The following is a 23,906-nucleotide window of genomic DNA, read 5'->3' as shown; positions in this document are numbered from 1 at the left end:
GAAAGCATCCCGGCTTTGGCCCGCGGAAAGCTCTTCGCTTGGAGTCGCAATCGAAAATTTTGTCTCGCTGCTTCCGCCACTCCCGCACCAACCATTCAGAAACGTCGAACTTGCGGCCCGCCGCGCAGTTGTTGCTTTCTTCGGCGTAAATGATGGCCTCCCTCTTGAACGCTGCAGTGAATGAGCGCCGAATGCTTTTCGAACCTGGAGAGCTCATGGCGAAGCATGCGGCTGGCAGTCGAGTCAAAAGCACCAACTCCAAGCACCACCAAACAAAGAGTGATCGGTGTCGGGGCGTCGGCTCTTCCAGCAAACATCGGCATTCCCCAGAAGCGCTGCTGTTACGTATTGCGTAACCAACTGAAATAGCGGCTCTTCCATCATCAAAAGTGTACCATCAACGACATTGCCTATGACAATAAGGTCAGGTGAAGTTTTGATAACAAAAGAAACGCAGCATGCTAATAAAAGTGCAGTCAATATTAGCCACACAATTACAGAGACTTCTCATGTAGACATATGCAAGTACCGGGTGCGCGAGGTATTTCAGAACACTGTTTCCTATCGCGATAGAAACAAGCAGTCTCACCACATCTATCTAGGCATGCAGCTTCATGTCTACTGACACCTTATCATTCATACTGTGCAGTTTGTTCCAAGATGGAAGCATACAGGTTGACACAGGAAATGAAACGCCATGCTGTCCTCGTTGCCCTGGCCACACAACACAGCGACTAGAAAACTGCCATCCTTCTGAACATAGAGAAGACTTTCATTTACAAGGTGCGAAAAGAACTGATGTGCTCTGATGGTGACATGTAGGCACCTCATAAATGATTGCAGAACCACCTGTCATTATGGCGGTTAGCTTTTTGGTCTTGGTCAAAGTTCTTTCCATCTGAAAAACAGCAGAGCACTCGACGCTCCTCAGGCTTCTTCAGCCTGCTTAGGAAGCGCCTGGAGCGGTGCAGACAATTCTCCAGAGTTTTATCGGACATTAATTTCCCCCTCCTCATGGCATAGCAATAGCACCTCAAGTCCTCGTGCACAGCGAGCCTGACAGTCAACTCTACGACTTGGAGCTACTCTGCTTTTGATCAACTTTCCCGGGTTATCGCTCACGATGAGTTGCAGCCGCTGGAGAAAACCATGTGTTGTGGGACATCTGACCGCTGACCAGGCTTTCTCCCTTTTACCACGGATGCCACGTCACCATCAGAAAATTGAAAATGAAAATTGGTTTTTGAGGAAAGGAAATGGCACAGTAATTGTACCTGAACCTCTCTGCTCCCTCCTGTAAGGGAAGGGAGGAAGGTGGGCGTGAAAGAAGAGAGAAAGAGGTACTGTAATGGACGGCTCCGGAATAATTTTGGCCACCCGGGGATCTTTAACATGCACTGACATCACAAAACACATGGGTGCCTTTTGCATTTCGCCTGCACCGAAACGCGGCCGCCATGGCCAGGTTCGGACCTGGGAACTCTGGCTCAGTAGCCGAATACTCTAACCACTGAGCCACCGCGGCGAGTACATCGTCAGAGCACATCAGGTCTTTCCATGCAAAATTCAGAAAGGTGGCAATTTCCAAGTTACTGTGGTGTGCGGCCAGGGCGATGAGGACTGCGTAGTATTTCATTTCCAGTGTCAACCTGTACACTTCCATCTCAGAAAAAACTGCACAGTAGTATGAATAGTTAGTTAGTTATATTGATTTTAATGGCGCAAAAGCAACTTAGGCTATGATGCGCCAAACACACGGTTAGAGCTTTTGTTAAAGGTTACGCTTTTTATATCTAAAGTTTGTATAAAACATTGGCTTCAATGAGAAATTTAAAAATGCTAGAAAAATCAACCAGTGCTTGATCTCCTAAAAGTAACATGGGGTGTAGTGGGATGTATTCATTGTACAATGTTGTGAAATATTTTTTCCTCAGTTGTTCCAGTTTTTTGCATACAATTAAAATGTGGTTTACCGTGAGTTCATCGCCACACATTTCGCAGAGAGGTTTGCCTTTTTTTGTCAGTAAGAAGTTGTGAGTAAGGTGTGTGTGTCCAATGCGTAGTCGACACAAAATAACTTCTATGAAACGCTCCTGATGTGTACATGATCTCCATTCTCCCAAAACAGGTTTTATAGAATGTAGTTTGTTGTTTGTTTGTTCGTCCCATGCAATCTGCCACTTATTCCTGAGTTTACTGTGCAGTAATTTAGAAAAATCCCTCTGTGGTATGTTAACTTGTTTTATATGGCCAATTCTAGCTTGTGCTGCGCAAGCATCTGCTCTCTCATTACCTAAAATTCCAACATGGCTAGGGACCCAGCAGAATATAATGTTATGTTTTTGCTTTGTAATTTTAACTATGTTATGTATGATTTTTCCTATTATGGGTTCAGCAGCGTTTGTAGAATGCAGCGCTTTTAGCATACTGAGTGAATCGGTGTAAATGATGCTATTTTTTATGTTTTGTTTTACTATTTGTTCTACAGCTACAAAGATGGCATAACACTCCGCAGTAAATACCGATGCATACTGTGGCAATCGTATCATTTTTTCATTTGTTCCTTGAATTACTGCACTTCCGACATGACTTTCTGTTTTTGAGCCATCAGTGTAAAATTCGGTGTGTCATATTTTTCTTGTAGTGCAAAGAACTCTTGCAGTATGTGCTCGTGTGGTATTTTCTCTTTGTTTACGTGTGTCAATGTGAAGTCACACACTGAAGGAAGGCTGTACCATGGTGGTAGATATTCATGTCTTTGTGCAATATTAGGTAGGGCGTCCAGCACTGCTAAGTCTTCACATTTATCTTCAAAGCGCATTATTAGTGGCCTGATAAAATGTGGTTTATTATTGAATAATCTCCTAGATGGGCACTTGGTAACAATGGGATAGCAGAGATATTTAGGGAGAGAACGGGTTTTTAGGATGTACGTGCATGTTAGTGTGACTCTTCTATCCTCTAGTGTGGGCTCATTAGCTTCAACGTAAAGACTCTTTACCGGGGATGTTCTATAAGTTCCAGTTGATAGGCGCAAACCAAGATTATGAACAGGGTCCAGTCGTTTCAAGTAGGATGCTCTTGCCGAACCATATACCACACACCCGTAGTCCAGCTTGGAGCGCACCAAAGAGCGATATATTTGCAATAGGCATGCTCTATCGGACCCCCACCGTTTTCGCGAGAGTACCTTTAATGCATTGAGAGCTTGGGATGCTTTCTTTTTCAGGTTGTTAATGTGTGACAGAAATGTAAGTTTCTTGTCAAAAGTGACGCCTAAAAATTTATGTTCCTGTTTGACTGGCAGTGTGGTTTGATTCAAGCACAGATTGGGATCGACCTGTAGGCCTCGTCGTAATGAGAATAAAACAGCTACTGTTTTTTGAGGGGAGAACTTGAATCCATTTTTCTCTGCCCAAGCAGCCAGTTTATTTAGTGTGATTTGTATTTGTCTCTCGCAGGACAGTATGTTGGAAGAAGTGTATGCTATCTGTATGTCATCTACATAAACTGAATACATTACGGACTTAGGTATTACTTTGGCCAAGGAATTCATTTTTACTATAAAGAGTGTCGTACTTAAAATGCATCCCTGGGGTACGCCATTCTCTTGGGCGAATGTCATTGATAGAGTTGCTCCCAGACGGACTCTGAATGTGCGGTTAGTCAGGAAGTCGTTCAAGCAGTTCAGCATCCTGCCGCGGATCCCTAGATCTGCTAGGTCATGGAGGATGCCGAACTTCCACGTGGTATCATATGCCTTCTCCAAATCGAAGAAGACACCGATACAGTGCCGTTTGTGGATGAACGCCTCTCGGATGGTGTTTTCTAGGCGGACAAGGTGATCAGTGGTCGAGCATGCTTTCTTAAATCCACATTGATGTAAATCTAGGAGTCGACGAGATTCAAGTGTGAAGGTCAGTCTAATGTTTACTATGCTTTCGAAAGATTTAGCGATGCAGCTGGTGAGGGCTATCGGTCTGTAATTGTTAGGACTTGTTGGTTGTTTTCCGGGTTTCAGAAAAGGTACTATTATTGCTTTCTTCCACTCCTCAGGTATATTCCCAGTTGTCCATATTTTGTTAAAGAAGTTCAACAATGCCTGCACGGCAGCCTCAGAGAGATGGGCGAGCATAGTGTAATGCACATTATCTGGGCCTGTTGCTGTCTTTTTACCACAAGATAATGCCCTGATCAATTCCTGGAGTGTGATGGGTTGATTGTAGTCCTCGTGCATACCTGCTGCAAATGAAAGTTTTTGTTTTTCTGCTATTGCTTTGTACTTCTGGAACGTGTTTGTGTAATTGGACGAACTGGAAACTTCAGCAAAATGCTCACCTAGTATGTTGGCCTGTTCTTCTAATGATGTTTGTGTCCCGGGTGTAGTCAACAGAGGAAGTGTGAAAGGGGTATGGTCACTACTGAATCTTCGAACTTTTTCCCACATTTTTTTTGAGGTTATTGAGCTGTTTATAGAGGACACATATTTCTGCCACGAGGATTTCTCGGCATTTCTCCGAACGAATCGCGCTCTGGCCTTGGCCCTCTTAAAGGCAATCAAGTTCTCCGCTGTGGGATACCGACGCAGAGAGCCCCAAGCTTTATTTTGTTGTTTTTTTGCCAATGTGCATTCTTGTGTCCACCATATTTTATGTTTTTTGTGTACGAGTCCTGTTGTTCGTGGTATGGCTAGTGTAGCGGCCGATATTATGCATGTAGTAAATTTTCCATTAATTTCGTCTATGCTGAGATCTTCACAAAATTCTTTTTCTAGTGTGGCACTTGCTGTAAAAAGTGACCAGTCGGCGAGGTGAAGTTTCCAGCGCCGTGGTCTTGTGGGGATGACTGCTGTAGACGATGAGAGGCTGATGATAATAGGTAAGTGATCACTTCCCAGGGGGTCATTTAAAACATCCCATTTAAAATCGTTAAAAAGCGATGGTGATGCGAAAGCTAAATCGAGAAAGCTCATTTTTGCCGAGCTTGGGCAACAATAAGTTGCTTTTCCTGTATTTAAAAGACAGATGTTATTTGAGAGGATAAAATCTTCGATTGTTTGCCCCCTAGAGTCGCAGCGCTCGCTTCCCCAAAAAGGGGAGTGAGCGTTAAAATCCCCAACTACCAGATATGGCTCTGGAAGTTCATCTATCAATTCTTCTAGATCATGGACTGTTAGTGTAAAATGTGGAGGAATGTATACGGAACAGATTGTTAGTGTTTTATAGCTGACGATGCTGACTGCAACCGCCTCAAGTTTTGTATTGAGCTTGATTTCTCGAGCAGGGACGCCGCTTTGGACGACAATTGCGACGCCTCCTGAAAGTCGATTTGCCTGCTCGCGATCGCGTCTAAAAGTTTGATAATGTTTCAGGATATGTACATGTTGTGGACCAAGATTGGTCTCCTGAAGACATAAAACTATGGGTAACATTGACCCTAAAATATGTGTTATGTCACTATAATTCCGCATAAGTCCTCTGCAATTCCATTGAATTAAAAAAGCCATGCTTGTGTTTTTGAGTGAAAATAAAAGGAGATTTACTTATGTGGTGGGCCCGTTATGAGGGGCCTGTCTTTTTTCCGCTCAAGAGAGCTGTTCCGCCTCTGTAGTGGAGGCGGAGTGGGTGCTGTATCCATCACCTCAACCGAGGTGCTGGAGAACCGCGGAGGGCCTGCGGTTGTGTTAGTTTCAGGCCTCTCCCGACGGGGGGAGCTCCTGCGGGATGCCGACCCATGGACCGGCGCTCCCTGCTTTGAGGGTGGCAAAGCAGCCTTCGCTGTCCCTGCCCGGGGTGTGGATGGCCCTGCCACTGGCTCTGTGAAAGCAGCCTCAGCAGGTGCCGTAGAGCTGTGTGGTGCTACGCCCCCGCGCACCACATCAGCGAAGTTGGGTTTTGCTGTGAAAGAGAATGTGTTCGTAAGCGCAAAACGCCTCCTTGCTTCTTTGAATGAAATGTTTTCTTTTGTCTTTATGGTAATTATTTCCTTTTCTTTTTTCCAGGACGGACATGCCCTGGAGTACGCTGCATGGTCTCCTTCGCAGTTTGCGCAGCGCAGTGCTGCGTCACATTCCTCAGAATGCTGGTCTTTCGAAGCGCATTTCGCGCAGGTTTTGCGGCCGCGGCAACTTTGTGAGCCGTGGCCAAACTTTTGACAGTTGAAACATCGGCGGGGATTGGGTATATAATGTCTGACGTTGACTTTCAAGTATCCAACTTCGATTGTTTCGGGCAAGGTACTAGTATTAAATGTGAGGACCATGTGTTTGGTATCTATTTCTTTGTTATCTCTGCGGATCTTGATTCGGTGAACGTCGATTACATTCTGGTCGGTAAGCCCTTCAAGCATTTCAGCTTCTGTGATATGGATAAAGTCTGATTCCGAGATTACACCTCGGACTGTGTTTAGAGATCGGTGGGGGGTTACTGAGACAGAGATGTCCCCTATAGACGCAATGTTGGAGAGTTTTGAACACTGAATGCTGTCGCGCAGCTCAAGAAGTAAGTCGCCGCTGGACATTTTTGAGACCTTGTAGCCAGGGCCCAAGGTATCGGTTAAGCATTTTGACACAAGGAATGGGGATATTATTCTTGCCTGTATTCCGTCACTTTCACTGTGGATTACGTGGAACTTTGAAAATGTTTGTCTCTTTTTTGAGAAAAAATCAGCTGCTTCGTTCCGCCCTCTTTTTAGAGAGCGATCAGGTTTGGATAAGGGTGGAGCCATGAAAAAATTTAGTTTTTCGGTCATGGTGCCAGCCACCCACCACGGAGTCCAACAAGGGGACGGGACAGGAACTTGAAAGCAAGTCCTGCCCACGCCAGCTGTACACCTTAACTATAACCAAATATGACTCAACTCAGGGTAGTTGGTCACACAAGGTTAACCCTCGCCGCCAGGAAAACAGGAAAAACCAAGAAGTGAGTAGGATATAGGAGAGTTGTGAGACAGAGATAGGAAAGTGAAAGATGGAGAGGAAGATAGGAAAAGGCGACTGCCGATTCCCCCTGGTCGGGTCAGGCCGGAGGTGCCGTCTGCAGGAAGCTGGGGCCAAAGTGATGTGTTGCCTCCGCCAAGGGGCCTTAAGGGTCCAAACGCTCGGCATCGGCTCAACCACCAGGATCCCCTTTTCCCCGGACACGGCGATGCCACGCACGGCGAGGCGCGGGTGCTCGGGTCCGTGGTGATGCACAGTTCACCATCATCCCCTTGCGGGGATGTCCCTGCGGATGCTCGGGAACCCGCGGTGTCGCCAATCACCGTCGCGACGCCTGCAAGCTGCAGGCACCCCCCTGCGGGGGAGTAGTATGAATAATGATGTGTCGGTACACAAGAAGCTGCATGCCTAGATAGATGTGGTAAGACTGCTGGTGCCTATGGTAATAGGGAATAGTGTTATCAAACACTTCGTACACCCTGTAGCTCCTAGTCAGTGGCACAGTAAGAGATATGTTGAAATAAAGCCAGCAGTCTCTGCCTTCCTTGGGCAGTATCTGATGCATTGGGACAAAAATCTCAGCACTTCCAAAAACTTTTCATAATGTTCTCAGGCAGCTTCAGCAAACCATATAAGAGCTTATGATAATAATGGTCCCTCAGATGAACAACAGTACATGCAACGCAAAGAAAGATATCAGCAGTGGTAAAATGAAACAAAGTCTTATGAGATGCTTTATATTACAACAGTCTTGATCAAAATGCAAAGAAAATGGCTCCTTGGCATCTCTTACCACAGGGTGACGTTTTCGGGATGTTGGTCTGGCATACAGGGTGCAATGTATTCCCATTTGTTGTGATCTGCGCGAACCTTGAACCCTGGGGAATAAGCGGCAAAGATAAGGAATGCCAATTACCTTAATGAGTACAGAGAAAAGTTGATACACAAGCACTGACTTCCAAATGACTTTCATTACATGAGACAACCTTGCAATGAAGATCTATAGCTACCAGTTGTGACACACTTTATTATTTACAGCTTTTAAGGTTAAAAAGGGTATAGTAAGCACATAACTTCTAGCCTCAACACTTGTGATCTTTCCCATCACCAATTAGCACTGACTTCAGAAGAGCAATATAGCTTCAAAAAAAGAAAAGGAAAGTTACAAGACTTGCTCAAAATCCCTCCTACAAGAATGAGCTTTCCTTGAGCTATGAATGAATCAAAGCAGTGCAGACACCTAACTTTGGTGGCATGTTTTCTTTTTTGCAGTGATGCATAAGACATTATTAGATGAATCACTACATGGTATTCGGCCAAGACCTTAAAAAACTTATAATCAACTTTTTTTTCCCATGCAGTTTTGATTTCGGGTTCAACAGCTCTGTGACGTCAAAGTTCCATATAGGTCGTGTGAGGCATGAAAAAAACTAACATAATTGCTGCTTCTTCCTTCGCTGTCATTCCTGCTCTTGAGGCAGGCTGACTTTAGCGTTGTAGTGAATTAAACTGGCGAAGCAGTGATTATATCAGTTTTTTCATGCCTCGCGTGACCTATATGCAGCTTTGACATCACAGCCATTGTTCAGCTGTTGAAACAGAAACAGCTTGACAGAGAAATTCGATTATAACTTATTTCGCAGTCAAAGGTGAATTTCATGTGGTAAGCTATGTATATTAATATCTTACACAACATTACAAAGAGGAAAAGACGCCCCTAAAAATTAGGTGTCTATATTCCTTTCAGCAGCTTTACTAGAACTTTTCTTCTTAAGTGTATATGTGCACTCAGGTGAATGTCAGATGCACTGCTCTCCATTGTCATATGTCCGAAATCTATTCAACCTGAGGGATCCACATAACACTCTGAACCTTTACTGATCTCTGCAGCCACTCAGAACGCTCAAATTTCCATTGTACAGCATGATATCATTGCACACCGCCGGAATGTAGTCGGAATGAAATATTACTGCTAGAATTTAACTGCTTTACGCCTGCAATGTGGACCTATCCGACAAGCCAGAAGTCCCTATAAAATGAGGTGAATGATGGCCCTCACCTAACAGGCTTTGGCGAGCATGATGCGCAGTTGCACATAGTGAGGAAAGCAAAGTGCTTATACAAGCTTCCACTGAAGACTGAAGCAGCACATCAGAGTTTGAAGCAAAAAGCCTGCGACAACTTGCTCAAAGTGTAGCTCTGGTATCCTATGCAGTGAGATTTGTCGACACAGAACCACAGCATGCAAAGAAGGAGGGACTCTGCTGGTAATACTGGTGAGACTAGTAACTATTTCCTCACTAGTAACCCTACTAGGGCTTGATGATGACTAGATGAGGTCCTATAAGAAGAAGGCACTAGAAGATATGTGTTTGCTGCGGCCCCTTGAGGTACAGAATGGTAGGCTTTAAACCACTGGATATGTATGTGACACTACAGCATTGAACCAGACACCAGCCACACCATAACTATTGATATGACAAAGTGAAATATGGAAGTACAGTTTTAAATTACAGAAACACAATTCCAAAGCGACACAGAGCCAACCTAAGCCCCCTCATCGGTACAATGCAGTACCTAATTAATCACCCCTAAGTCAACATTAATATTCTAGGTTAAGTATGACAACAAATCTGTTGATGTCCATGTAGTGACTCCTCTGTGTATGGACAAGTCTCATGCCACTTTGACCACGGAATAACTATTGGTAGAGGTAAGGTTCCAGCCAAGTTCTTGTATAACCTTGCAGTTTCAACCGCTAACCTCGAACATACTGCACTTCTTGCAAAGTGTCAGACAAGCATGCACCATCATTCATGATTATGACTGAAGTCTAGCATGAATGAATTATGAAAGGTTATGAATGAAGTCATAGAAGTCTAGCAGAACGTGAAGCTTACAACAAAATCTCACATAAGACACCCCAGTGCATCACTCTTGATCAAGTAATAAAGAAGGACAAACCATGACCCACTGGTCAAGCCAGCAACTGCGTTGTTGATTTCTTTATTTCGAGACCAGCATGCTACTAACTAAGCTATGGGCACATAACAGCAGCCTACACTAAAGGAATTAAGGCTGCAGCCATATAACACATAGAGCATCTCAAAAGAAGAAATTGCTTGAAGCCCAGAAAAAGAAAGACAACATTTATGTCCAAAAATGTAAGAATAGGCCTTAAAGACACAGACATTTGTATGTTTCAAACAATACTATGCCTTATTCTTCTTCTGGCTACACAGCAGGTTGCAGTTTTGAAAAAATGCAATTTATGAAAATTCAGTTACATGCACTGAATTGGCATTTTTTTAATTTCAAAAAGACAGAATAACAACTGTGTAGCTCTGTAATACTACTAATTTGCTCTTGTCGTAACGAATTACAATGACCATAGCCAGACCATATCCTGAGCTCCTCTGTATGCATGCACATGTCAAGCACGTGACTGGTGCATGCCTGATTCCTAACCATGAACAACCTCTTAACACCTTGTTCCACCCTCTGAAGTGTGGTATACTCCTACTAAAGCACAAATATCAAACACGCCAGGAAATACAGTAAAACCTCGTTGATACGCACCCGGTCGATACAATTTACCGGTTCGTAGGCTCAAAATTGCAGCAATAAAAATTACCCATAGAGCTATATTTTTCTTGTGGCTAACATGTTCCAGGATTACACAATTTCCTAGCTACCTCATTCAAAAACTGTCAAATTTTGGTCATGTAATACGCTTAACGACCAAATGTGCATGGGCAAACACACGACAGGGCCAAACCTAGGGGCGTACGACATGAATAGCTATAATGCAGTGGCAGTTGCATGCCACGGTGGCTTCTCTGCAGTACCTTGGTGCATCGGAGCTTGTGCATGCATGAAACGCTGATGCTTTAACTATCAGGAATATGAAAATAGAGGCTGGACCATTTACCAGAAACTAAGATGTAGCCTGTCATGCTCGAAGAGCAGAAGAAGAACATATCAGAAGAGAACGTCAACGACTATCTGCCGATCCCAGCTATGAACGGATTAGAGAATGCAAGACGGAGACAATGCATCTGAAATTGCTGAAGAAAAGCAATGGTATGTGGCAGTAGGTGCTGAAATGAATGCTATCACATTTTCTCCACATCAATCTAACCGAACTGCCCCTAGAGAAGGACAAACGTGCTAACTCACCTAATTCGCATTTAGCGTAACCAGGTAAATCAGAGGCCAATTTTTTTTTCCGAGTTTTTTAAAAATGTATCAACTAGGTTTTAGCGTACTACCAAGAAAGATCAGGGCTGAAACAGTCATCAGCACTTTAAACCTGTTCCTAAAGAGCCAATAGATCGTAGGCACCCAAGTTTCAAGACTGAGATGAGAACTCCCAAATTTGTCAAAGCACTGTGCTGAGTAATATAACCATGGCTACACTGCACTTCACCATAGAGTACTAGTATTGTTCTAGGCATCCTGGGTGGTAGAATAGAACTCTCCCCGACAGCAAAAACTCACAGCATTCAAGAGTATCTCCACTAAACTGTCATGGTGGTTCTCTGCTGCTATGCTCTTCGGGCTGTGTCCACTGAACTGCTCCCTGGAATTAAAAAAAAAACACTTCTTGTAATCTATATTTCAGGCATGTGATACTAGCTTTCATTATTTTTCTACGCCAGCTGACTACATCACATTCAAGGGGAAGGACTGCCACACACAAAAATAATTTTAATCATGCAGTAAGTACTAATAGCATTGATTCAAAAGAGAACATTGTGCCCTAAATATATGAAGATGCCCAACCAATGTCACAAAGCTTTTCCTAAGGCTAGCAACAAACAGAAATTTGGGAACTCATGATAATAAGCATAATGATATAATAATAACCACACATAAGGTTACATGCATGAAAATAAAGCATGAAAATAAAACGTAACAATTCATTTCCGAATAATTTGATTAATTTTTTCCAATCTTTAAACCAATAACAGTGCAATGGGATGTCCACCCTCATGCAGTTAGTGATGGTCAAGTTGCCTTCGTGCACATTAAGCAAGTTCTTACTATAAGTGGTCTTGACTGTACTTCCCAAATAAAGTACGCTTGTTTCTCGTGGCTGCAAACAAAAACACTATTTCACTTCGCTGAAAATGTCTGTACACAAGCAATATCCACTGAGGCGGGCAGCACAGAGTTACTCATAGCAGCAGAAAGGAACTTTGCCACACCACTAGTATGCTTGTATCTGGACTGCTAAGGCTACATTTCTCTAAAGCCCAAGTTCTAATGCACTGAGTATCGAGATAGCAGACCACTCAATTAGCACTAATCCTCAAGTAGCTTTTAGCAATATTATGAATTTCTAGAAATTCACGAGGTTTTCCAATTTATACTGCTGCCTCTGAGCCTATCTTGGTCACGCAACCCATGTCGTTACACACTCCTGAAAACAGCAGACCATGAATGCTCAAACTCTCCAAGAAATGTTCTCAAACAGTAAATTATAAATATATTGAAGCTGTTTTCTGTTTCACCATGTTACAAAAGTTTCTCACGCTAGCAGAGGCAGAAGGTTAATCCTCTTGCCCTCACTCAAGGGGATGAACCAATTATGCGAAATATTCCTTCACAGTGCATGGAGCCTGGAAAACGTTCCACTTACACGCAGTTGATGTTGACGCCCAAGTCAACGAGAACCTGCACCACCTCAGTGTGGCCAAAAAGAGCAGCATGGAAGAGGGCTGTGCGGTCTTCACTGTCCCTTGCTTCGAGGTCAGCCCCATACTTGGTGGTCGAGGGAAGGCAGTGAGATGGGTGGTGAAGTAAGATAGCAAAAGAAATGAGGGTAGCATAAGCACGGCAATGAAGAATTATCAATTACAACGGAACAAAGTACACATGTGGCTTCTTGCTGTGTGAAGTGAGAAAAGCCACAGCTCGTAATGAAAGCTTAAAAAGGTGCAAAAAAAAATTCTGACCAAGTCCTTGGGAGTGTTCAAAGCATCTTGGCTCATACTGCATGCCATGGAGGGATGCAAAGAATCCCTTGAAGGAAGTCGTTCGTTAGATACACGATGACTAGTTGCTCTCTGAACGAGGTGCACAAGGTTTATAACAAAGAAGAACAAGAGAAGTAGGTCGTTTGCAACAACACCACACATTGTAAGCACACAGGGACTACATCACCTATCTTAGTTGTATTTATAATGCAGCTGTCTACAATTCACTTTTTTGAAATAATCCTCCCACCAGGTTAAGCTCATGATAAGGCCTAGTATGTGTGTTTCGCCTAGAAGCAAAAACTTGTGACAGGTATCTTTCAAGCTTCTTTTTGACATTTTTAGTGCGTGATTTAATCATTTCACAAACAGCCACTCGGGAAAGCAGGCGATAAGTGACATCAGCCAAATATTCCTACAACTCCATTGTGAACTCCACATCACTCAGAAGGACCTGATACTGAGCAAAGTTTAAAGCAGTCTTGGAAGTCAAATGTGGGATTGCCGAAGATAAGCGCCCTAGCCATGCTCTTCTAATACATATCCATGTATCAAAGTTTCTGACTGCATTTAAAAATGTCAAAAATCGTTTACCACTGCTCACAATAAATGACATTTCGGACAGCACTAAGGATGCATCGAAAGGAGACTTGTAATTACATTTTACTATTGTGTCACTAAAGGAACATCCCGTTCTCAATGTGATGACATTAAATCTTGAAGCCAAGGCATCATAATATAAGCACCATACATACGTCACATTCTGCATTTCATACATAAATACAGCTACCAGCTTTAACAGATATTAATTTGTGATTTTAAAGGCCATGTGATTGGCTAGTTTTAAAGAGTGTGCACTGATGCCACAACACACAAACCTGGAAATTAAAGCAAAGCAGTGCAGGCATACATTACCAAAGAATGACCTACTATACTTATTTTGCTACAAGTATGAAGGAACTAAATTTGGCATATGCACACGACTGTGATCAAGCAATCTGTACCAAATCGTTCTCACTGTAATAGAAAGATTGGCAATTCACATGACAGACCAAAGGGCATTCAAAATAGAACAATATGGTTATCTAGAAGTTTGGAAGGAATCTAAAGCCTTTTAAAGCTCAGTTCGGTGAGAAAGCAAGGAATGCCACGGATAAAACTGGAGTGCTCGTGAGGCCACGCCAGACAACGGTTTTGCACCGGACTTCATTACGAAGGCTTTGATATTTTACGAGGATTTCAGATGAACAGATATCCTCCTTCAAAAATGAACACTCCGTGACATGTCATGTAAGTGAGCATTATTTGGTTTTTGAAAAACATGTTCAAGAGGTGCATGCGTTTAGTGTCAAAGCTACCGAAACAGCAGGCATCAACCAAAGCAAAAGAGCAAACATTATAAACCAATTAAAATAGTGACATCTGGCCTGGTTTTTAATCCTTCGAGGCACCACGTACACAACTGTGTACATAGTGAACTCATCTTTTTATTGACAGTTCACTACACCTAGCAGTGAAGTGTTTACGTCAGGCAAAGCATCCTTCATAGCACAAAGTGCTTTTTTCATGCCCACCAGTGAACGCTGCAGACAATATTCCTAAAAACAGTGAGCTCGGCAGCATAGCTTTTGGAGTGGCTCGTGTGCGCTAGGAAATGAACACAGGAGAAGAGAAAAAGAAGTGGCAGAGAGTGTTTTTGTGGCGCATGCTGGATTTTTCATGCTTGGCATTCGACCAGTTTGAGTGAAATCTGGCAGGAAAATCTCTGGAGGCTAATTTCCATGGGCTGCACCTCAGGACACCTCCCACTGCTTAATGTCATGATGATGCATGTCAGTAGTTTTCTGACTTTCAAGCAAGGTTCACCTTCAAAACAAAGAGCAGGTCCACGACCTTCTGGGTGGTTACCTGACAAAATCTTGGTATATCAGTGTTACAATATTAAATCGTTTTAACACTCAGTGCAAGTTTTGTACAAGCCTGCAGAGTAATAACCATTGGGGTTTGGCGGTAAACAACTAAAAAATAGGGTTTCTTGAGGCCTGGATATACTACTTAGGCAGACAAATGTTTGTTTTTAATCAAAACAATATACGGGGCGTTTGAACAGGTTAAGTTTGCTGGCCTTTAAATGTCTTTTCTCCCTATCTCTCTTAAGGTTGCCACTTCATTCCTTGCTTTCTGCAGGCTCACGAAGGAAGCAGTTTAGCAAGAAGCTGCGCAGCTCAGGTTGCCCACCTCATACAGCAAGGCAATGCAGTGGTGGTGGCCATACATGGCGGCAAGGATGGCAGGTGTGCGCCCTCGACCATTGCGCTGGTTTACGTTGGCCCCGTGTTCAAGCAACAGCTGCACTGTCTCCCGCCTGCCTGAGCTCGCGGCATACATGAGAGGGGTCCAGCCACCACGATTCTGCGCATTCACATCCACTGGCCGGCTAGCACCATTCCTCCTGCATAAGAGTCCACAAACCATGTCCATCCGTCAAAATCAAAAAGAAATGTATCTTCTTGAATGCAGTATTACATGAATTTGTAGCTTTTCTTCTCGTTGTTTACTATACTTACGGAGATCAATATATCAGCCACATTGCTGGTTTGTGAACCCTAGAGCAACTGAATTTTCCCCTTTTGATTCTGTTCTTCCAGAACGAAACAAAGTAAGTGCTTCGAAACCATGGTAGGAAAACATCAGCCCAGGAATGGAACCATAATTTTACTGTCAGGTAGCGCAGATAACAAGCAATGTATACAGAACTAAGGAAAATTCTTCAATATATATACTGGAAATACCAGGACTATCTGGCCTCATGCTACAAAATGGTGGCCACTACTGCCATTGCAAATGAGCCCTCTTTGTGCAGCATTTTTTAGTACAAGAAGTTTCACACAAAAATTCCCTTGTGAAACACTACCTCCTCAACCATATCGTCACCATTGTTTGTGTAGCCAATACAGCTGTTGAAGGCTCTCATTACTCTGCTCCCTGTACAACCGCAGCAGGGCTAGTGCACTGAAATGCAGCAGTAATAAGAACTCTCAAACTTTTCACTCATTCTTGAAATAAAGAACTGGAAGTAAAAACTACTGCGTCACTGGACCCCCCCCTTTTTACACATGTACTGCACCTACTTATAGGCCCGCCTGGGTAGAAATGGGTAGAAATGGCATACTCTCCAGAACACCTACTTGTCAGCACGCATGTTTTTTACAGCTTAAGGCCACTATTGTAACATTTTTTGGGGGGTACTAAGAGAACAGAGAAGTTTACCCCACAAGAAATGTTTCTCATACATTTATTGTATTGCTGTAAAATAAAGAAATCCTCACATCAGACACTGCAGCTTTATTTTCTTGTACTGCAAAAATACTGAATTTTATTTCTGCAAAAGTTCATCATACAAAAGGAAAGATCACATTCCCGCACATCGCATCAATAGGCACCCATGATGTGTATGTTTGATTATGGGTGCATTACCTGAAAAAAAGCTCTATTCTTGACACATCTACTTCACAGGAAAAAATGGCTCAAGAGTTTTTCCTCTGGGGTGAGGCATAGTCCATTTAGAGAACAAAGGTGCTACGTGCCCTTTTCACAAGCCAAATTATTTCGTGGTAATTGCTTCACTAACATATGTGTCTAATGCTACTTTCTGTTCTACAAAACTGCATTACTAGTTCATCATTGACTTACTTGCACCTGCGGTTACATGCTAAATGCAAAAAGGCTAACGTGTACTCGACATCTGCATTGAGAAACAGATGCCTAGACTGAAAAATGGTCACACGTTCTGATGATGCACGCATTCTACACACATGATTTGTTTTGTGGAGATGCCATTCTTTGACCCAATTGAGACACGTGCTGCTACAGGCAAATTCCTTTTTTACAGTTCATTACAAGTGACATACACAAGACTTCCCTTCTGGTTAATGACTGAGAGTCATTTTTGAATGATTATCAGTGTGCAGCTGGCTGGGCTGCAATAATTTCATACAACTCTTGCCCTTTGATAAAGAGATATTGAGGACAAATTGAAGTTGGCATGTACTGAAGGAGTATCACATTGTCATTACAAAAAGACACTACTTTCACTGAAAATGGAGCTTTTAAAAACCACGAAAGGTCAAGAAACAAAGTATAGCTAATGCCACCAACAGCTTGTTTTCATAGCAGTGACGTTGTTACATTTTGTATGCAGATCTCCATGGCCAGGCTAAATCGTCATTCAATTCCCTGTGGTGATCACAGAGTTTATTTCTGTCCTGACGTCACTAGTTTAAATCGAGTGGCGGATAAAAAAAGTTTTCTCCTTACATACAATTTTCTCAGTTATAAACGCAGTGTTTGCTGACAGAGGAGCGCCAATACAGCCAGAAAGAGCCACAGAACCCATTTTTAAAAGGAACAAAACCTAGATACAGAAAACCTCAGCTTCCTTCCAAGGTCGACATGCATTTCGAAAACATCAATTTGTTATTACCGTGATCTTGCAAGCTCTCTTTGTTTCTGCTCTGCTAAAGTGGTCAAATTTTAGGCAACATCTTCATGCATATATCAGACTGCTACAAGAACTTGGTCTAGACAAGATGCATGGGAGACGCTTCATTTCTGATAGTTTACTCATTTCTCTGTTACTATAAACAGTAGCACTGGTGACCATTTACGGACGTATGAGACTGCACCTTAAGTTTGTCAAGGTTCCTTCTTAATTCCTAAAGCTGTTAATAGTGCGAAGCATTAAGTAAACTGCTGCTAACAGCTTCCATGACAAACAGCTCATGCTGAAGCGTCCAGTGTTTCCTTTTCACTAGGTTAAATTATTCCAAACAGACAAAACTACGAAGCCACTTAACAATCATTAATACTGCCGCACGACATGAGCTTGGTTCAACGTTTAGGGGAATCCCCAAAAGTGGAGTAAACTTGTAATAAGGTACTCATTACCATCCCAACAAGCACAGCGAAAATTCACAAGGAAAGCTATACATTTTTCACAGAAGCTTCGTAACTGAAGAATCATTTGTCCTGGTCCAAGGTAGCATCACAACTGCTATGCAAGATTTTTGGTAATCTTTTTGTTGGAAAGAAATATGTTCTTATTCTGAAAATTTCCATCACCTTCCGGCAGCTCCCTACATGCTAATTGCTGACTTCCAGACTTAGCTCCAAAAGTGCAAAAAGTTTAAGAAAACGGTTCTTAGAGGAAACAAAGCTAGTCAACAACTGAAATTTATTGGTCATAGGAATGTGGCACACCTCAACAAGCCAGAAAAGCATTCCTTAAAGCATTTTTTTTCTCACTTCTTTTCTTACTCAGCACAGCAACCAATCCTAAAACCATTATGAATCAGAGCGTACCACTTTACCGTGTCCAATACAGTTCAGCTGACATCTAGTACTGTGTCCTGTGAAAACCTTTTCTTTGACCTTCATGTTTTCCCAATAGTAATCACGTCAGAGCTATTTAATAAGCACCAATAAGGCAAGCTTTCATATTTAGTCATACTCCTGGAGTTAGTTTAGCAGTCTCTTTGGTTGCCCTCTGATTTCTGCATCCAGATAATCTATGCTGCTGAATCTGAACACACCTGTGAACACAGCTATGCCACACACAAGCAGTTCTGTATGTTAAGAAGAAAGTCTGGTTTATGGCCATGGCAGCTAAGTTCCCATGAAGGCCAAATACAAACATGGTTGCATAAAGCATGCTGCCTGTGAGAAGGAACTCTCGTGACAGTAATCCCAAAGAGTGCATGTGAAAAATGTGAAGACACCCATTCCACATGTGTGGTACGCTGTTTGCAGCAAAATGTATGCTGCATGTTACCATAACTGTAGCAGCATGATATTTAAGTGCATGCTGCAGTAAATATATATGTCATCATTGACCTACCCAATGTAATCATCCGAAAAAGACAATTATAATTTCCATAACTGTGACGTGCGAACATTACGAGCACCACTGAGAATATCGGTTATTACTGGAAAGTTACATTAACATTAAAATCTAACTACCACTGCATAAATTTTGTGCTCTACACAAACATAAGGAGGCACGGTATTTGATAACAGAACCTCACCACTTTTTCATACGTTAGCTGCGCATTCAAGTGGGAAAAATGAATTGCGTACAATTACATAGGTGGTTTTCATGGCCACACAATGCAACGTCTGTCAATAAAACAGTGTTCAACAAAAGTCACTCTTCCCGCGACTAAAGTGCACGTGGGTATTACAAGAGAATCGGCGCATGGCGCTAACCCTCTACAGACCAAACCGCAACCACTAAACGTTCGTTTTTGGATTCCTCATTTGGGCCGCTAACTGCGTCTCACTCCCAGTTCAGCCGCTGCTCATGCGCGACCGTTACGAACGGATGGCAGGGGATAAACGCTCGTAAACAGTGGATGCATACAATAGGATAACGATACGCTAGCTTTAGAAGCCATTACTGACAGAACCTAACGTTCTACCTGTACGACAATCTCGCCCTGTGCCAACGTTCAACCACCGAAATCTGTCATTCGGGTCCGCGCGAGAACGACAACAAACGTTTCTGGTTGGTCCGAGGTGTGGCTGCACGTCAGTCAAAGCGCATGGCGCCACGCTACTTAACGCGTCGACGACAAATAAGTCACGGCGCCATGGCAACATAATAAATACTTGCCCCACGCTCAAAAGCTCTCGCACAAGTGATACGCAGCCGAAGTTTGCAGCTGTGCAGATATCGAAAGGAGCGGCGCTTTCCAACTCCTTCATCGGCATCCCCGCCGGCATGTCAACGGCAGCCTCTTCAACCGAGGCCATTGCAGGAATGACAACAGAATGTTGCACAAGAGCAAGTGATGGTTTTGTGGAGAACAAGAAAAGGCAGGGGCTAGGTCAAAGGAGAGGCACTGAAACGCAAACAAACATCACTGCTCTACAGCTTCAAGCACCGCTGGCCCGGTGGCTTCCACAAATCACTCGCGTTACTTTCGCTTTTCAGTGTTGACAGATGGTGGCTGCATGGTACGGTAAATTGTTTGTACATGTGCGTGTAAAAATAAAAGTTATCTACAATTATAAAATCTGATAGCACTCAATATATATATATATATATATTTAGTTTTTGGGATGTCAAATGTGCCACATAACAACTGTTTGTACAGTAACGCCCGGACGTGTAGGAGACAGTAGCCGATAGAGGACAATCTGGAAGCCAAAGCGTGATGCATGTTTTGACGGTTTGAGGCACGCGTGGTGTCAGCCGGTAGTGCTTTTGCCGGCTCGCAGCTGCTGTACGCTGCTGTTCATTTCAAGCGCCGGCCATGTTATAAGAGTGAGGATTAAGATTTTACGTTCTTCTGTGCGGGGTAGAGTCTCCTGCGTCTTGCGCCTTGAGCCATGTCTGACGACAGGACCAAGAGGTACGAGAAGATCGAGTTCCTCGGAGAAGGACAGTTCGCCACTGTGTACAAGGCCCGGGACGTTGTAAAGGATGAGATAGTCGCCGTGAAAAAGATCAAACTTGGAACACGAGCAGAAGCCAAGGACGGCATCAATCGGACGGCGCTACGCGAGATCAAGCTGCTGCAGGAGTTGTCGCACCCGAACATAATTGGACTGTACGACGTGTTCGGCCACCGGTCCAACGTGTCGCTTGTGTTCGACTTTATGGTAACCGATCTGGAAGCTATTATCAAAGACACCACGATTGTACTGACCGCGGGGCATATCAAGTCTTACGTGTTGCAGACGCTCCAAGGGCTTGAATACCTGCACATGAACTGGATCTTACACCGCGATCTCAAACCGAACAACTTGCTGCTTGACGACCGGGGGATTCTGAAAATTGCCGATTTTGGTCTCGCCAAGTTCTTTGGGTCACCCACGCGCATATACACCCACCAGGTACGAAATGCGCTTACGATTGTTGAGAACTGCTACCCTTTGAACTCGACAGAAATAGCTAAGAAACGTGTTCTTTGTGGAGAGTTGCGTGCAAAAGCCGCGCTGGGTTGACGCTGAAAGTTTCTGTTGCTCTAGGTGCCACGCTAGTACATTGGTTATGCATTTTCCATACTCTCCTCGGCCCTGCTTCAGCAAGCGGTCAATGAGGTTGGGCAGAGTGCGCTGGCTTTTCCTTTCCAGGATTTATTTTGCAACATGTGCTGGCAGTTAAAATATTGTAATTATGTATTTTGACCAAGAGCTCACATTAAGTAAAGCCGTGACTAGCTCTGAGATAGTGCCGTTGCTTAAAGTGGAAATCGCTAATTCAGAAGCTGTTCTTGTACAGTGCATCGCTTTGCCGAAAGATAAAGTACTGAGAAGGCACAGCTAATTAAATATTTTTCACCTGTGTCATCACCCTATTCTCACCCTTTTGCTTCTGCACGAGGTGCTAATATAGCTTCATAGCAACAAGATTGGATATAAGTGTCGGTGAACGCCTACTGACATCTACATGATACAGCAGCTTCTCTTTGCTTAAAGTTCAGTTTGCATAACCGTACTGCACAGCTTGTTCTTCAGAGGTGAAATGTTAGGTTGGTCTGGTCATCAGCATCTTTTTGGCAAATTTAACTTGGAGAGAAGTTTTTGTCGAAAAGCTAATCAGGAAAAAAAAACAATGAAAAAGAGCAGGGAGGCCAGATATTTTTGGTCGTTTCCAAATCAGACTGCAGACTTGGCTTGGCTTATGAGGTTTAACATCCCAAAGCGCATCGGGCAATGTAGACCCCGTAGTCTTTTAAAGAGCTCAGGATAAGGTCAACCCTCTGTCGTTCTTCAACATGTACTGACATCGCATAGTACACAGGCCTCTAGCATTTTGCTTCCATTGAAATGCGACCGCCACAGCTGGGACCAGACCGTCTTTTGGGTACTTTTGAATTTTCAAAATTCTGCTTGAACACTGGCAGTATGGTTTGTTCAGCATTGTAGATTGTAGATCAGCGACTGAGCACGTGAAAAACACATTTGTGTGTACAAAGCTCACTACAGCATAACTTTAATCTATGTTACTTCTTAATTTTTTTTCCAGCAACTGCAAATTCTGCAGCTTGCAATCCTTAGCTTGCAGTACTATCTCCAACCCAGTGCAGGCATGGCGCCATGTGCAACATCTTCTATGTGCGGTACAAATGATTGGCCAAAAAAAAAGGAAACGAAAGTAAATTGTCAGATACAACATTTTGTACTTGTGGAAAATCTGCAAGATGTGAACAATGAAGGAATAGTAGGGCCCTTCCAGATCCGTGCTTAGTGCTGGAAATTGGTGGTGAGGAGCACAATAAATTCTGGCAAACTAACTACACAGTGATTTCATTGTTGTATGTTTCATGGTCACGTGCATACAGTTTGCTCATTTTGGCACTATTGTCTGCCAGGTGCCACTGGTTGACTGGTCTACCAACACTTTCATGATGCTATTTAAAAAATTTTAGATTATTTGATGCTTCTCGCCAGCTCTTACGAGAAGTTACGCAGTAATGCATGTTTTGGTGTACACTTGTTGCAAACCGAAATGCTATTGAGTGGAGTTGCAACCATATTTCACCACATAGTCATAACACATGTACACATTGTCTCACACCCAGGTGGTGACTAGATGGTACCGTGCACCAGAGCTGCTTTTTGGGGCACGCATCTACGGCACTGGTATCGACATGTGGGCAGTCGGATGCATTCTTGCTGAGCTGCTCCTGCGCGTACCCTTCTTGCCCGGAGACTCTGACCTGGACCAGCTGAGCCGCATCTTCCAGACTCTTGGCACACCCACTGAGAAGGACTGGCCTGGCATGCCCGCACTTCCTGATTATGTGCAGTTCCGTAGCTTCCCTGGCACTCCCTTCCGCAACATCTTCACTGCAGCCGGAGACGACCTCCTGGATGTCATTGGCAAGATGCTGGCGATCAATCCTCTATCTCGCTGCACCTGTACAGAAGCCTTGCAGATGCCTTACTTCTCGAACCGACCCCCTCCTACTGAGGGACCTAACCTGCCGCTGCCAGCTGCTGTGGTTCAAAAGAGGAATGGCGGTGGTGTCAGTAGTGGTAGCAGCAGTAGCAGTAGCAATAACCATGGTCTGAAGCGTACCCACAAGGGCGGTGACGATCCAGGTGTCATAAAGAAGCTTGTTTTTTGATTGGCCTTTCTCTCTGTCCTGTCCTCCAGTTGGAATTGCTAGTGCCTTGGCAGAGTGCCACGTCAGGTGCCTGGGCTTGGACATCTTTGCCTTTAGATCACCACCTGACAACACTGATTGCTTGTGATGGTTGAGCCTTTTCCCCCACTGCACATCAGTGAAAGCTGCTTGGTGATTAGCAAGAATGGAAATATAAATATCAACGAGAGCTGCACAGGCCACCTGCAAGCTGTGCTCATTGTAGAACGTGCTGGACAAAGCCCAGACTGCAGTCACAGGTCAACTGTAGTCGAAACATCCATTCTAGCAAGAAACCTGAAGAGCCATTTTTCACTGCTGTGCAGCATGAAGAACACATGAAGTATAGGAAAAACAGCTTGTATTCAAAATTTTTACTTTCTGCAAGGAAGACTTGTGTTCATTGTACGGGATCAAGAAGAAATGTCGTGTTATGTCACTACTTGGAGGAAAATAAAATGATTGCATCACTGCAGACTAGTCCGAGACGGAAATTACTCAAAACCCAGAGAGGTTAGTTTAGGTTTGTCTTGCTTTAATAAGCTTCTGCAAGAGGAAACTTTCATAGGCATGGTCATTTTTTAGATAAAACCAGCTTATTTGGAACAGTTGTGGCGCCAGGTTGGAAAACTGGTGCCACATTTCGGTCAGCCATTGGGGGTATATATAGATGAACGACATGTACCCGATTCTCTGAAATGGCGGTGCTTGGCTTGCTGTGTGCGTCCTAAGTCCGCTAGATGATGTCGCCCTATTCTTTCCATCACTGGGTTTTTTTGTACCATCTGTGAGTGCACACACCTACGCAAGCCTGCTGCTTTTCTCGCATTGGTA

The 23,906-nt window shown here is 43.6% G+C and overlaps 2 protein-coding genes across 2 annotated transcripts in view; one reads left to right on the top strand and one right to left on the bottom strand.

Moving 5' to 3' along the window:
* Positions 1-19,902, bottom strand: part of LOC144093791 (uncharacterized) — a 29,004-nt gene extending 9,102 nt beyond the window's left edge. The window contains exons 1-5 of the mRNA XM_077627497.1: positions 19,589-19,902; positions 15,157-15,370; positions 12,582-12,703; positions 11,438-11,519; positions 7,731-7,815 (exon numbers count right to left, since the gene is read on the bottom strand). Of these exons, the coding sequence (XP_077483623.1) occupies positions 7,731-7,815; positions 11,438-11,519; positions 12,582-12,703; positions 15,157-15,370; positions 19,589-19,728 (643 nt within the window). The 5' untranslated portion in view covers positions 19,729-19,902. The remainder of the gene's footprint in view (positions 1-7,730; positions 7,816-11,437; positions 11,520-12,581; positions 12,704-15,156; positions 15,371-19,588) is intronic.
* Positions 19,903-20,131: 229 nt separating this feature from the next.
* Cdk7 (Cyclin-dependent kinase 7) lies at positions 20,132-23,552 on the top strand. The gene is made up of 2 exons (XM_077627496.1): positions 20,132-20,814; positions 22,506-23,552. Exons 1-2 carry the CDS (start codon positions 20,308-20,310, stop codon positions 23,052-23,054), a joined length of 1,056 nt encoding a protein of 351 aa, XP_077483622.1. The 5' UTR covers positions 20,132-20,307; the 3' UTR covers positions 23,055-23,552.
* Positions 23,553-23,906: the final 354 nt, after the last annotated feature.

This window comes from Amblyomma americanum, chromosome 6 (genome assembly GCF_052857255.1).
Source record: "Amblyomma americanum isolate KBUSLIRL-KWMA chromosome 6, ASM5285725v1, whole genome shotgun sequence".
NCBI lineage: Eukaryota > Metazoa > Arthropoda > Arachnida > Ixodida > Ixodidae > Amblyomma > Amblyomma americanum.
This window is presented reverse-complemented; position numbering and strand designations above follow the sequence as displayed.